General features: G+C 39.7%; 1 protein-coding gene across 1 annotated transcript in view; it reads right to left on the reverse strand.

Moving 5' to 3' along the window:
• Positions 1 to 14,679, reverse strand: part of LOC309556717 (sodium channel protein type 5 subunit alpha-like) — a 600,678-nt gene that overhangs the window by 333,090 nt on the left and 252,909 nt on the right. The window contains 2 exon segments of the mRNA XM_082259196.1: positions 8,204 to 8,587; positions 12,966 to 13,151. Of these exon segments, the coding sequence (XP_082115322.1) occupies positions 8,204 to 8,587; positions 12,966 to 13,151 (570 nt within the window).

A 14,679-nucleotide genomic window follows, 5' to 3' on the forward strand; every position in this document is an offset into this window, starting at 1 on the left:
CGAGGGAGGAAGTGAAAGAAAGGTGAGTATTTCTTTCTACAATAACAAGGTAAGTAAAAAAAAGAAAATTCCTAACTATCCATTTCCTTTTCAGGTGAAGAAAAGCAAGCGGATGGCCACAAAATCAATTATGTTGATTTTGTGGCCGGAACTCCGCTTTAAGCTTTTATCAGAGTAAGAGCTTTTATACAGCTGAAAAACTCCTCTTAACCACTTTAAGACCTGAAAGATTTGCCCCTTAATCTAAATTTTTTAACATTTCAGGTCAATATGTTTTCTGCTACATATTTTTGGTAAAAAAAATCTCAATATGCGTATTTTGATTGGTTTGCGCAAAAGTAATTGTGTCTACCAACTACGGGAAAGATTTGTCATTTTTATTGTTTTGGGTTTTTTTTTACTAATAATGGCGGCAATCTGCAATTTTTTGAGGGACTGCGACATTGCGGCAGATAGATCGGACCCCTGACTGATATTTTTGACACTTGTGGGGAGACCAGTGACATTGCTACAGTAATCAGTGCTAAAAATATGCACTGTTACTGTAATAATGACACTGGCAGGGAAGGGGTTAAGATTGTGGGTGATCAAGGGGTTAAATGTGAGCCTAGGGGAGTGATTCTAACTGTGGGGGGCAGGGCTTATGGAATGACCATACGGACGTGTGATCCTATATAGAAGGATCACATGGGCTCTATGATCATTGCAGGGAGAAGGACGGTCGGCTGTGTTTACAATGGAACGATCATGGGGGTCAGGTGGCAATTGGAGCCGCCTGACACACACATTGGCTTCTCCGCTAACGAGCAGGGGCGGGAGCATGCCGCCGGCGACACGCGCTCCCCCCCTAGCCTGCTGAGAGCGAGTGAAGTATACCTACGTCGTTTTGCCCAGGAGCGGCTGCCTGCCGCAGATTATCTGCACTGGGCGGTCGTAAAGTGGTTAAAACCCAGTAGTTCTGGAGTTTTCTCCAGCCAGAAAACACCCCTGCCAAAAAACGCTGATAACAGCCTATGTGTGCATTGACACATAGGATAACATGCTGGAGAGTTTACTGGCTGCAGAAAAAAAATGCCTGAAGCCAAAAACAGCAGCTGTAAAAACATCCAGTGTGCATGAGGCCTTATAATTAAGCCTTGCTAGGTTATGAACTTTATGATCGTTGGTCTATTCTATGTTGTCCACAGTGTCCAGGTAGATCTCTATCTCTCCAGGGTTGCCTACACCGGAATGTTTTATTTACTAGGAATAATTTGCTGCTTAACATAAAGTGTATTTATATAATACAATCCACGCAAAACCCTGGGCCCAGCAATACAATATAACATACACAATAACTAAATACTGAATACCTAAAGTCTATACAAAAGCATATTACACAACAGTGACGGTATATACTCAAAACAGAATTCTAATATACTCTAAAATAAGCCTAAACTGGCAAACCGGCAACTCTGACAGATGCCAGAAGGACCTCTTGCCACAGGAACTGCCGTCTCAATCTTGTTTGGCAGCCATTTTGTTCATATTAATTTTACAATCCAGAATAAATAGATTGTTTTGCTACCACACTATAGAGTATTCATTAAATGCCAAGAGCACATTCTGTCTTTCATAAAGTAGATAATGTGTTTAAAATTTGGACTTTTCCATGAATGCAAAATACACTATTTATTGTTCATTATAATATTTTTTTTGAACCAGTGGTTTAATAAGTCAAAACTATTTTTCAGAAAAAATAAATGCGCTTGTTTTCCTATAAGTGAGTTATGCAGATATAACTAAATAATGTCAGAAATAAGTCATTGTACTGTGTTCAGTTTTTATAAAAACTCTTTGTAATCAGGAAGTGATCTGCTGTACTGATAATTGATGAATTATTTACAATATTTTGGTTATGTCTATTGGAAATACACAAATTTTCATCTTATGATACAGCCCATTCAAATATATCTGGTGCTTTGAAGTGAAACTAAAGGTAAAAATACTTACCTCTGTTCCAACGGTCTGATGCCCACAAAGACCCTCGCCAGTGTCGAAATCTTCTCCTAAGGCTTCTCCCGAGTGCCAGCGTCGGATGACTTCACTCCTACACATTTACCTGAGTGTAGTCATCCCAAAACACCAGGCAGTGTGCCGGAATCTAAACTGAGCTGTACACGCGCAGCTCTCTGTACACTCTACAGGGGATTGTAAACAGGCAGGTGTATTTTATTGTAGAAGAGTCAATGTTGTTGCCAAATCACCTGCTGGCAAGGCCTCTGCAATCACACTGGAAAAATGAACATTAAAAAAAGTTGTAAAGTCAGAAGGTTTTTTTTATCTTAATGCATTCCATGCATTAAGATAAAAAACCTTCTGTGTGTAACAGCCCCCCTCGGCCCCCCTAACACTCACCTGAGGTCCTTCTCTGTCCAGCGATGTCCACAAGTGTCTCAGCTGTCCGAGATTCTCCCTCCTGGTTGGCTGAGACATAGCAGCGGCGCCATTGGCCAATCAAAGTAAGCTAACCAATCAGGATAGATAGGAGCGGGGCCGGGGTGTGGCTCCATGTCTGAATGAACACAGGGAGCTGTGACTCGGCTTGGGTGCCCCCATAGCAAGTTGCTTGCTGTGGAGGGCACTCAACAGAAGGGAGGGGCCCAAAAAGAGGAAGATCCAGGCTGCTCTGTGCAAAACCAACTGCACAGAGCAGGTAAGTATAACATGTTTTTTATTTTTTTAGGAAAAAAAACGAGACTTTACAATCGCGTTAATGGTTCAGTTCACTTCTAGTCTATTCTCATTGTTGTCAATCAAGCCCTGATGATGGGGGTGGTCTTGGACCCTAGAAACACTAATTTTCGGATTCTCCTCCTGACTGTTTTTGGAATAAAGTTGTATCTGGACCTGACCTCTTAGCAGTGGCATAGAGCTACAATTTCTAACTTCGGCTTGTTCAACTATGCTTCGAAAAAAATAATAAACTGGAAGCTGATTGGTTTCTATGCAGAGCTGCACCATATTTTGCACTCTCCAGTTTTAGTAAATCAACTCCACTGTGTATATCTGGGGTGTAAAAGTTGCCTGCCTGGGAACCATATAATTTCAACATCAATACTTTAGGATAGCAATACTAACAGAATAACCCTTCAAGTCCAGCACTCTTTTTTCCACTTTCTTCTTCTGCAAAAAAAGACCAATAAATGTAATGAAAATTGGACCCGCGCTATTTTTTCCGCAAAATTGCACCACAACGTGAAGTAATGTGCAGTGTGTTGCTGTGCCTTGGGGTGTGCTGTAACACAGGTGCATTGGGGGTACCTTGGATCAGTGCATTGAGGTGTCATTGCAAATAAAAAAGTACTATAGAATGTGATTTGCGGTAGTGCATGTGTAGCGCCCTGGACTCCAAAAGGCATGTGAGGTATCCTCAGAGATAGGGTGGACTAGCATTTTGCCAGGGGGATGTGTAAAATTTGGGTGCCAGTCACTTCACGGTGTTTTTAAAGATTTTATTCCTTACAGCAAAACATAGGCAAGAAGGGTAGGTACTCAGAACACCCTTACAGCCTTACAGACTCGCAGACTCCATCTTTAACACACAGTACAGGCAAAGGGACCTTTAAGCTGAAACCAGCAACCCAAGCATTTTTCAGAATAAACATCTCCAATAGCAACAGCAGCCACAGTGAGTTCCTTGTCCTCAGGATCTCCAACAGCAGAGTCACTTCAGATACTTCATTCAAGGCATCACTTGTCCTCCTTTCAGGACTCATGCTCCCTACAAGACTCCCTAAGCCCAGGGCCTCAAGTGGAAGGACTACATTGGAAAGGCAGGATTCTTCTGCTCTCAGACTATTGCACTGAGCACATCTAAATGCCTCCGAAGCCCCAGGGCTAGTTCAAATAACTGCACACTACGCACTCTCCCTAAGTCACAGCCTGGGGGGAAGAGAGCTCAAAAGGTCCATGCCAATTATTTATGCCCCCCCCCCCCCAACATGCACCAATGGCATAAACCTCCTACTGGTTGGCCAGGATAACCTAAATATTCAAAACCCAACATTACTATGGCATATCACTCTTTTCCCAGTGGTACCAGTGTGTCAGGGTCCAGATCTGAACCTGCAACCTCTGCTGTGTCTGGCAGTATCTCTTCTTGCTGAGCCACCTACTCCCTGGACAATTCCTTGAATCTTAGCTTGAACCTTGCGTCTGGTGATCCTTAAACTCTTTGCTCCTCTAAAACTTCCTATATAGACATGCCTTTGCACTTCCTATTTACCAGATTATTGTGTTCTCTCTGGCCAATATCACACTCCTGTCACTCTTGCTGCTGTCCGTATTTTCACTACCACTTATTACTGACCTTTGGCTTGTTCCTCAACTTTGGCATGTTTACTGACTATGCTTCTGCTTGATCCTTACCTGCTATATCTGCTACTGGACCCTGGCTTGCTCACACCCTAGTGGGGCAATCTTGAGGACGGCAACCTGTTACTAACATGTGGCAAAATCCATCATCACCATTAGGAGCTCTCAGGTGAGCCTGCATCATGTGCCAGGGTGACCTGCTTGTTCACTTGTCTAGCTAATCAGTGGGAGACTTTTTAATGCTATACCTAATGGTCTCCAAGCCTGACCCCTGACAGTGACACAGTGACACCTATTGGTAGCAGAGAAAAACAATAGCAGCACAGAGCTTAGGGGGAAAACCAACAAAGTAACCAGACTATGTAAGCTTGGGTTGTCTGCTACCCCGCAAGACTAAGGGCAGGGTGGCTAAACATGTAAAAAAACACATTTTATTGTATGTTACCCCAACACATTGATCTGAATCCTAACAATGTTGGTACACAAGTTGCTTAGGTAAAAAAAAAAATTCTGACAATTTCTCCTAATCTTTAGAGATGCTATGTACAACTCACAAATTTTTACCACATCTAAAAAATAATCCTCTGAATTATGCTCTGTAGGTACTTTTTTCCAGTTTTAAATGACTTTTTGTCCTTCTATACTCAATAACTGCTGTGTGTTACTCACCCTTACTGTTTTCACATTTGTTTTCATCCTTTTTTTTGCAGCATTAGTGATCTCGTGTAATGGGCAGTCTCACTGGTAAATTGGAATGTGCAAGAAACAGGAATCCGAGAGCTAGCTTTTAGAAAATGCCTAATCTTTGTCTAAATAACCTCAAATTCAACTGTGACGAGAGCTGCCGGAAGGCTGCTGTCGGTATGTGCCTCTAAGAGCCTGTACTTTACGCTGCAGCATTTTATTTCGCATGTCAAATATTCTTTGACTATAATATCCTAAATTCTGATTGGATAGTATGGGCTACTAGACTTTGTGTATCACAACTGTCATCTTATGTAAGTACAATTGTCTCAAGACTACAGAGATTACGTTTATCCTATATATCTTACTAACATTTGTAGCTGCTACCCTCACTTTGGACAATTACCCATGCAATTCTGTAGGAAATTATTATTTTCTCCCATACATTGTCCATATCTGATTGTGCTGCTATTCTTTGTAATTCTATTGTGGTGTGTTGGTTGGAAAAAGTATTGATTGTTTTTGACAAAGCACTTTAAATTGGTCTCAGTTGTGTTTTTCAAAAACAGTATTTATTGTTTAGCTTTGGGATTGCATTGGTATTACTCAGTCAGATAAATATAAGCTTTTGGTCTGCCAACAACAGCAGCAGTGTTGCATTTAATTCAGTGTGCTGCTTGAAACTTTTTTTTTGTTCTTTATGTTACTGTAAAGTCTGGTTCACACTATAGCGATGTCAGACATCGCATGTGATTCGCACTGCACCGCTATGCAACACACAAGATGTCTGTGCGATGCAAATTCAGCCATACAGATTGTATGGCTGAATTTACATCACCTTCAGACTAAAGTTATGCAGGACCCTTTTTTTGGTCTGCACCAGAATAGGATCGCATGGGTGTTCATTGCTGAAAGCTGAAAATAGGTCTGGGCAGGAAGGAGATGAAAGTGCCTTGTATTGAAGTGGTTAAGCTTTTCTATCAGGTTTTCTTTCTTTTTTTGTAATTATTCTTATTATTCCCTTTTTTGTTTTTTTTTTGTTAAAGTAAGTGGTTAGAGTTAAGGTTAGGGTTAGGATTAGGGGTTAGGATTTGGGTTATAAATGTATTTATTGTCTTATTATTATTTAATATTTTATTTATTTTTTGTTAGGGTTAGTTTTGTACTAATACTACTACTACTACCATCACCACTATTAATAATAATAATGATTAAATAAATTTAAAATAAACACACAAATAATTAAAAATAATCATAAATAAATAATAAATATAATAAATTAATACTATGTAATTATAAATGAATTTAAAAAATAACATTTTAATAATAAAAGTAATAATAATAATAATAATAATAATAATAAATTATTCTTCTTCTTATTATTATTATTATTATTATGAATGTATTTAATATCTTTTTTCAAGTTAGGGATTAATTATTATTTACTTATGTGTCATTACATATTAATTTAATTTATTTATTATTTATTTATGATGATTTTTAGTTTTTTTGTATATTTATTTTACATTTATTTATTCATATATTACTATTTTTTTTTTTACATATTTGCATTTGAGCAGAAAATCGTGCGAATGCGCACAAAATCACACATTTACATTCATTTCTATGGGAATTAAAAAGCACCAAAAACACTCAAATCTGCCCAATTTGAGGTACAAAAAGCTGTAGAACTTTTTGAGCTTCAGCCGTTTGGCATCAGGCAGCTTGGATATGTGAACCAACTCCATAGAGAATAATAGATTTTTTCTCCTCCAGCACATTGGAGCTTCGAGCTTCAAGCTACAAAACGCTGAGGTGTGAATGGAGCCTATAATAGCTCACTTTTCCCCATAATAAAGTTTACTTATCTAGAACATTTTGCTTTTTTATTATAGCAAAATATTTCTTCTCTAAAGATATAAATGCTGTGGGAATATCTTTACTCCTATGCTTTTTTAGATGCACCCCTTTGAAGAATCGATTTTGACCTATAATAACTAAAAAGCCTTTTGCTGTCACTAGCTTGTCTGTGCCAGTAGGACAATGTTTTGCAGTTGTAAGTTTTAATTCTGAATGGTGATAAGGGAAAGAAATGACTAAATAGCCCTCTTCCCAGAATAGGGTCCTGGTTGCAAATTTGAGCACAGTGATACTTGTCTCTAATACTCATCTAAAAAGTTAAGTTGTCAAGAACCTAGCAATCTAATGCTTTGTCCTCAGACAGCCGAACTCAAACCCATTTACAACAATCTTTAAAAAATATTTCTCAGATAATGTCTTTAATTTCTATCGGGCCATTGTTTCTACATGTGTTCTGCTGACTAGAACAATATTTCACGCTCCAAATTTCCAGGGTCCACCTGCATAACCTCATTTCTTACACTTCCACAATGCAGTTTTATTAGCAGATTACAGCTTTGTTGTTTGGAGGACAAACGTGAAGACAGGTTTGTGAAAAAGAAGAACAAATTCACAGTAGGTGTAACAGGCAATCACCAGAGATTTTCTCAGAAGAGAATCAAACTACTCTGGAGTCGAGTAAAGTTATCTGAGCTGCAGTATATTAATAGATTTAAGAGAGAGAAGCCAACAAGGACAGAACAGTAATAACATAGGAAGGGCCAAGAAGAGCCATTAGTTTACAATACCTGACATTGCATGTACAGCTGGAGGTTACAAAATCACTAACTCCTCCGAAACTGTCCATCATCACTGATAAAAAGTAGATACATAGGTGCACAGAATGTGAGATAAAACCCAGAATATTTCATATTTTTTTGATGTAAGAATCTGCATGTGCAAACTAGGCCCTCTGTTTTCACCTCATCATTTTGCTCCACATTTTACAAAACCATCTTTCCTTGATGAGGCCTGAAATGTTTCTGTAGGATATTCCTGCAATATGTTGTACCTACAAGCATTCGTTTTTATACTGTTTCTGTTCTGTGCTGAATGTCACCATAAACTGTATTAAATATAGTGCTTGTCCCAAAGAGCCCCTACACAGTAGAACAAACTTCACAGACAAAAATACCTTTCCATTGAAGGGTTGCAAAGAGTAACAGCCTAATAAATCTAAGCTATAGTTTGTATACTTTAACTACAAAGTACTGTTCTATGGCAGACAGTTATGCAATATCAATGATAAGTGTTTCCAACTTACGTTTTCTTCAGTTCCAGACTTCTCCACAATTACAGAAGGCAACAGTAATCCTGCCGGAGAGGTTGGGTTTGAGTAAGTTCCAGCTCCTCCAACCAAAGACACAACTCCATTACAATCCACTGAACTGTTCCTCTTGCCATTCTGTGTGAAGCCCGGAGTGTTTGGATATGAATGAGCACTTGTTTGACTTTGGATGCTGTGGCGTCTTCCAGCACGTGGAACCAGCAGAGACCCTCTATGACCGTCGCTGGCATTGCTCACTTCATCATCAGCAAACTCTGTCTCTGAACAAAGGTCTCTCCCACGGATATGGAAGTTGAATATGCTCCCTTGGCTTATTTTTCGTTTTATTGAACTGGGCCCAAAACCAATCCCAAGAAGTGACTACAAAAACAATAAAAGATACAAAAAACACACAATTGTATTAGTGCAATTAAGTTTTTATGGTGTGCAAAAGTCAATAACCTGTACTTGATAGTAGATAAACAATTGTACTGTTTAATGGGAACAGATTTACAAAAGTAATAATGTACTTTTGTAGTAAAGTTACATTTTATGAAAATGAATACCCTAAGTAGTATGGGTTTGCTAAATGTATAGTTTAGTAGGGGAAGATTAATTTTAGGCTCCCTTTTGTCTGAATAAAACCTTTAATGAGCTGCCTGATAAGATAGGAGTCACTGCTGTGATGATAAGAGCTCCACCTGCTAGCTGAATAAAATACTACAGAATATTACATTTTAATATTTCATAATTACCTGATTATCTACTTTTTTATTTCTAGTAAAATAAAGAAGAAAAATATCTACTAAATGACTATTTAGCCCCTTTAAGCCACTTGATTTGAAAGTTGAATACCATTTTTATAGTACAAATATAAACAACCAGTAAAAAGACTAATAAGTAAAAATGCTTAACACAAAAAAAATGTATGAAAGAAAAGAAAGGTCTAAATTACTCCAGGAACAATCAGGAACAATATGGTTTTTACAGGGAAACTATTTTTTTTCTTAGTGCAGCTGTTACTTCAAGCAATATCTCAAAGTGACTTGACAGCTGTTAAGAAGTGGGAAAGTTCTCTTTAATCTGATCCAAATTAGCTGCAACAAATAGGTGGCGAAAGAAATGACATTTGCTTTACTTGATAGACTAGCCCAATGGCTACTTCCTTCCCAGGGAACATGAACAGGTGCATGTGGGTTATATTAATTTTTAGAGATGAGTGATTTATGGACCAAGAAGATCTTCAAGATCTTCAAAGGAATTTTTTACCTTATAATTCATATCTCACTTTGCTTCTTATATTGAATGTGTTATTTCCAGGTTTCATTTTTTTTTACATTTTAAATCTTAATAACATGTTTTTTCCCGATACAGTCAAGCAAATCTGTGTACATAATATACTATTGTCTACATTCAGATGAATCTGCACCTTGTCAAAGGCAAATCATTTTGCCAAGTGGGAACGCTTGCATGCTCAAGTGATGCTTAGTATTCAGCCATCGAAAGCTGGAACTCCTTGTAGGGCCAATAAAGCTGGAAAGCAATGATGGCTGTGGTTTGGGCTGGGCATTACATCAAAAATATAACCTTGGACCTAACTCTATAAACATTTGGTAAAGGAATGTATCTGCATACTGATATGGATCACTGAAAGTAATGATGGTTTATAGAATAAGGCCTGGTTCACTCCCATGCAGGTTGCAGTTGATGCATATTTCAGGTGCATTTTGCATCTTTCAATACATGTTTTAGATCCATAGAAGTCTATGGAACCAAAACACAACCTGCTGGTCCCTGGCCCTGTCTAAAATGCACAGATGTGAATGTGACCAAGAAGAAACCATAGGTGTGAACCAGTCCTAAAGTAGCAGTTGAGTCCAAAGATCTATATCGAATCAGTGTTGATGGCTAAATGGTTAGCTTAGTAGTAATTCAACAAAACAATAATTGGTGCAACTGAGGGGACAAAGATAGGGCTGAGGTTTATAAAGTCTTTTTTGAAAAGTCAGTTAGTTTATGAGATAATAATCCATGAATATAACAGCACACTGTAGTGGAAATTTTGTCTTGGAGCAAGAAGCAGCTCTAGGGAAATGCAGAGAGAGAGAGAGAGAGAGAGAGAGACAGGTGCTTTTCTCTGTGTCTCTCTGTCTCTGTGTCTGTGTCTCTCTGTGTCTATGTCTCTCTGTCTCTGTGTCTCTCTGTGTCTCTGTCTCTCTGTGTCTCTGTCTCTCTGTGTCTCTGTCTCTCTGTGTCTCTGTCTCTCTGTGTCTCTGCGTCTCTGCGTCTCTGTGTCTCTGCGTCTCTGTCTCTCTGCATCTCTGTGTCTCTGTGTCTCTGTCTCTCTGTGTCTCTGTCTCTCTGTCTCTCTGTCTCTCTCTCTCTCTCTCTCTCTCTCTCTCTCTCATTTCAGCACAACCTGAGCATGCCAAGAGATGTAGGATTCAGACATTCTTTCTGCATTCCTGTTCCAGGTCAGTGAATATGCTGAAGCCAATGGGCCAGCAGAATACCCAGGCCTTATAAGAAAAAGGTCAACAAATGCAGTATGAGCAGAATGGAACATACAGTATCTCACAAAAGTGAGTACATCCCTCACATTTTTTTAAATATTTAAATATATATATTTAAATATATCTTTTCACGTGACAACACTGAATAAATTACACTTTGCTACAATGAGTGTACAGCTTGTATAACAGTGTAAATTTGCTGTCCCCTCAAAATTACTCAACACACTCACCATTAATGTCTAAACCGCTGGCAACAAAAGTGAGTACACCCCTAAGTGAAAATGTCCAAATTGGGCCCAATTAGCTATTTTCCCTCCCCGGTGTCATGTGACTCGTTAGTGTTACAAAGTCTCAGCTGTGAATAGGCAGAAGGTGTGTTAACTTGGGTGTTATCGCTCTCACTCTCTCATTTTGGTCACTGGAAGTTCAACATGGCACCTCATTGCAAAGAACTCTCTGAGGATCTGAAAAAAAGAATTGTTGCTCTACATAAAGATGGCCTAGGCTATAGGAAGATTGCCAAGACCCTGAAACTGAGCCAAGACCATACAGCTGTTTAACAGGACAGGTTCAACTTAGAACAGGCCTCGCCATGGTCAACCAAAGTAGTTGAGCGCACGTGCTCAGCATCATATCCAGAGGTTGTCTTTGGAAATAGACATATAAGTGTTGCCAGCATAACTGCAGAGGTTGAAGGGGTGGGGGGGGGTCAGCCTGTCAGTGCTCAGACCATACGCCGCACACTGGATCAAATTGGTCTGCATGGCTGTTGTCCCAGATGGTAGCCTCTTCTAAAGATGATGATCAAGAAAGCCCACAAACAGTTTGCTGAAGACAAGCAGACTAAGGATATGGATTACTAAAACAATGTACTGTGATCTGATGAGACCAAGATAAACTTATTTGGTTCAGATGGTGTCAAGCGTGTATGGTGGCAACCAGGTGAGGAGTACAAAGACAAGTGTGTCTTGACTACAGTCAAGCATGGTGGTGAGAGTGTCATGGTCTGGGGCTGCATGAGTGCTGCCAGCACTGGGGAGCTACAGTTCATTGAGGGAACCATGAATGCCAACATGTACTGTGACATACTGAAGCAGAGAAAGATCCCCTCCCTTCAGAGACTGGTACGCAGGGCCTTGCTAGAGAAGCTGAGAGTAAAGGTGATGGACTGGTCAGGCATGTCTCCAGACCTAAGCTCTATTGAGCATCTGTGGGGCATGCTCAAACGAAAGGTGGAAGAGCTCAAGGTCTCCAACATCCACCAGGTCAGTGATGTCATCATGGAGAAGTGGAAGCGAACTCCAGTGGCAACCTGTGAAGCTCTGGTGAACTCCATGCCCAAGAGGGTTAAGGCACTGCTGGAAAATAATGGTGGTCACAGAAAATATTGATATTTTGGGCCTCACTACTTTACATTGTAGCAAAGAGTAATTTATTCAGTGTTGTCACATGAAAAGATATAATAAAATATTCACAAAAATGTTAGGGGTGTACTCGCTTTTGTGAGATACTATATCTTCTTTAAAAATGTACCCTTAGTAAAATAGTTTAAATCAATTTTGATTTTGCCAATAGACTACATGAATTATTACTTTTTTAATCAGAGGGACAACACTGTTTACTCCACGGTGAAATCAATGCAGCATTGTCACCCTGTGCTATTGAAGTAACAACTTGGACTACAGCTGTGTATTATGAGGACATAGTTAACACGCAGGCTATCTACCATTATCACCACTAATAGTCTGCCCTCTGCTTTACTAGTCAACTTCAAGCTGTGCCCATTTCCTACCACAGGCTGTGTGACTGGCAGTGCACCGCAATCAATATGCCAGTAGTACTGATGGCTAATGTGGTTTAGCAGAAGCTTGCACATCACTAGTAAATGACTTGCAAATAAAACAATTAAAAGAATAATAATATAAACATACTACTCAGGCTACACATTTACATGTAACTGAAGAAAAATTGTTAAACTTTACACGGGCTTCAATGAAAACAACTATCCTAGATTGTATAAGGTTACATGGTTTTTACAGTTCCATACTGTAAAAACATGAGAGGGCAAGGTTGTTCAAGCACTGAATCCTCATGGGACAACCTATATTCAGATATATGTATAAAAAAGATCTTTTGACAGTTGTATGTTCTTCTAAAAGAAAACTATCATACATATGGCTAGCTTTACTTCTTATGTATACAGTTTTCTAAATTAGACTGAAGTGTAATTCACAGGTTGAAATTACCATTTTTCGCATACTCTCCTCATCAGACTCTCCTCTATGAGTTCTTGCATCGTCATTATACTCATCAATTTCTGAGGATTTTTTTTTCCTTCTTCGATTTCTCCTATCTTTGGCACTTTTGGAACTGAATGGTGACATTTCACAGGAGCTGTGAGACCCAGCATCAGGTCCTTTGCTTGCAAGTGCCTGCGCAACAAAAAACAGAGACAAAGCCTATTGTTGCTCAGTGCTATCAAAGACTACAAAATACATGTGCACTCAGCTGATTAGGACTATACACTGCCCAGATCAGCATATTTCTGTATTGGATTCAGCCATGTGTTTCTGACGTGAACATAAAGCCTGTACAAACTGAACATGGAGCGTTAACCTGCAGTCCTGCAGTTAGAGACAGATATGTGGCCCTGGACACATCCAGGGACCCACATTCAGCTACTTGAAGGTTTGAAAGTTTGGTTGAGAGCTGACATAAGCACACTGGCAACTATGGCAATTATCACTAGAGGCATGCCTTGAATGTAACAGTTTTGGGAAACAGTTAAATCAGGAGGTTTAATTTCACTTTAAGAAGCCATTCTCAGACAGGGGTTACTTGACTGATAAGGAAAAGGAATGAGGGGGTGGAGTTGCCTCAGGGTTAATAAAGGTTAACTATGCAATTCTTCCTGTATACTCTATTTATTTTTTATAAATAAAAATATGAATAGCCCTATAGGATGTCCTTTAAAAAGTTAACTGAACCTTCTGTTGAAATCAGCTAAATACATTTTAGGTGCATTGAAACAAAAGTTATGCAAAGTCCTAAGCATGAAACATACTTATGCGCAACGGTACGTTAGCGCATGCATGTTGTGTCATGTGCTAATGTACGTTGCATTAAGGCAGCCCATTTATTTTGAATGGGCTTCCAAAGCACAAGCACGAACCATAAAACGAACATGTAACATTTTCCGGATGCAGAGTTCTACAATCCAGCGCCCATGAATGACATTATGAATAGTTCCAGTTAGTTCATCTTCTTTAGAAAGCAGCCACAGCTTAAACTGGTTGTAAACCTCAGACATGAAATATGAAAAAAGCACATCCAGTGGCATCGCGTGAGATGGCTGACACCAAGAAGGAATTGAGGGGGGGAATGACACATTGTTTTACCATGGGGGAGGGGGTTGGAGTGACACTATGTTTTAAAGCAGAGGGGGTGACACAATGTTTTATTGCAACAGGTGACACCAACCCTAGTGACCCCGCTGAGCACATTCCTTTATACTGTGTACATGTCTCTCTCCAAAGCCCTGAGTGTCATTTCTCTCTGCTGCCTGGTTCCTCTGTTATCAGCATGACTCAGTTCTGGCAGCTTTTCCCAACACTAAGGCCCCTTTCACACAGGTGGACCGTTCAGATCCGCCTGTCAGTTTTTTTGGCAGATCTGAACGGTCACCCCATGCATGTATATGGGGCATCGGGTGTCAGCGGAGACATGTCGGCTGACATCTGATCCTATCCAATCTGTCAAATCTGGACGGATGTAAACCCTATTTTCCATCCGTCCAGTGGATTGGATCGGATGAGAATGGACCGAGGGTCCGTTCCCATCCGATTTCCCCATAGAGATGCATGGGGAACTGACAGCTGTGTCTCTGCACACAGCGCGGAGACACAGCTGTCATCCTCCTGCTCAGCGGGGGATCAGCTGAGATAAACGGAGTCTGTCCAA

The sequence above is a fragment of the Pelophylax lessonae genome (assembly GCF_965119305.1).
Source record: "Pelophylax lessonae genome assembly, chromosome: 5".
In the NCBI taxonomy this organism is placed as follows: domain Eukaryota; kingdom Metazoa; phylum Chordata; class Amphibia; order Anura; family Ranidae; genus Pelophylax; species Pelophylax lessonae.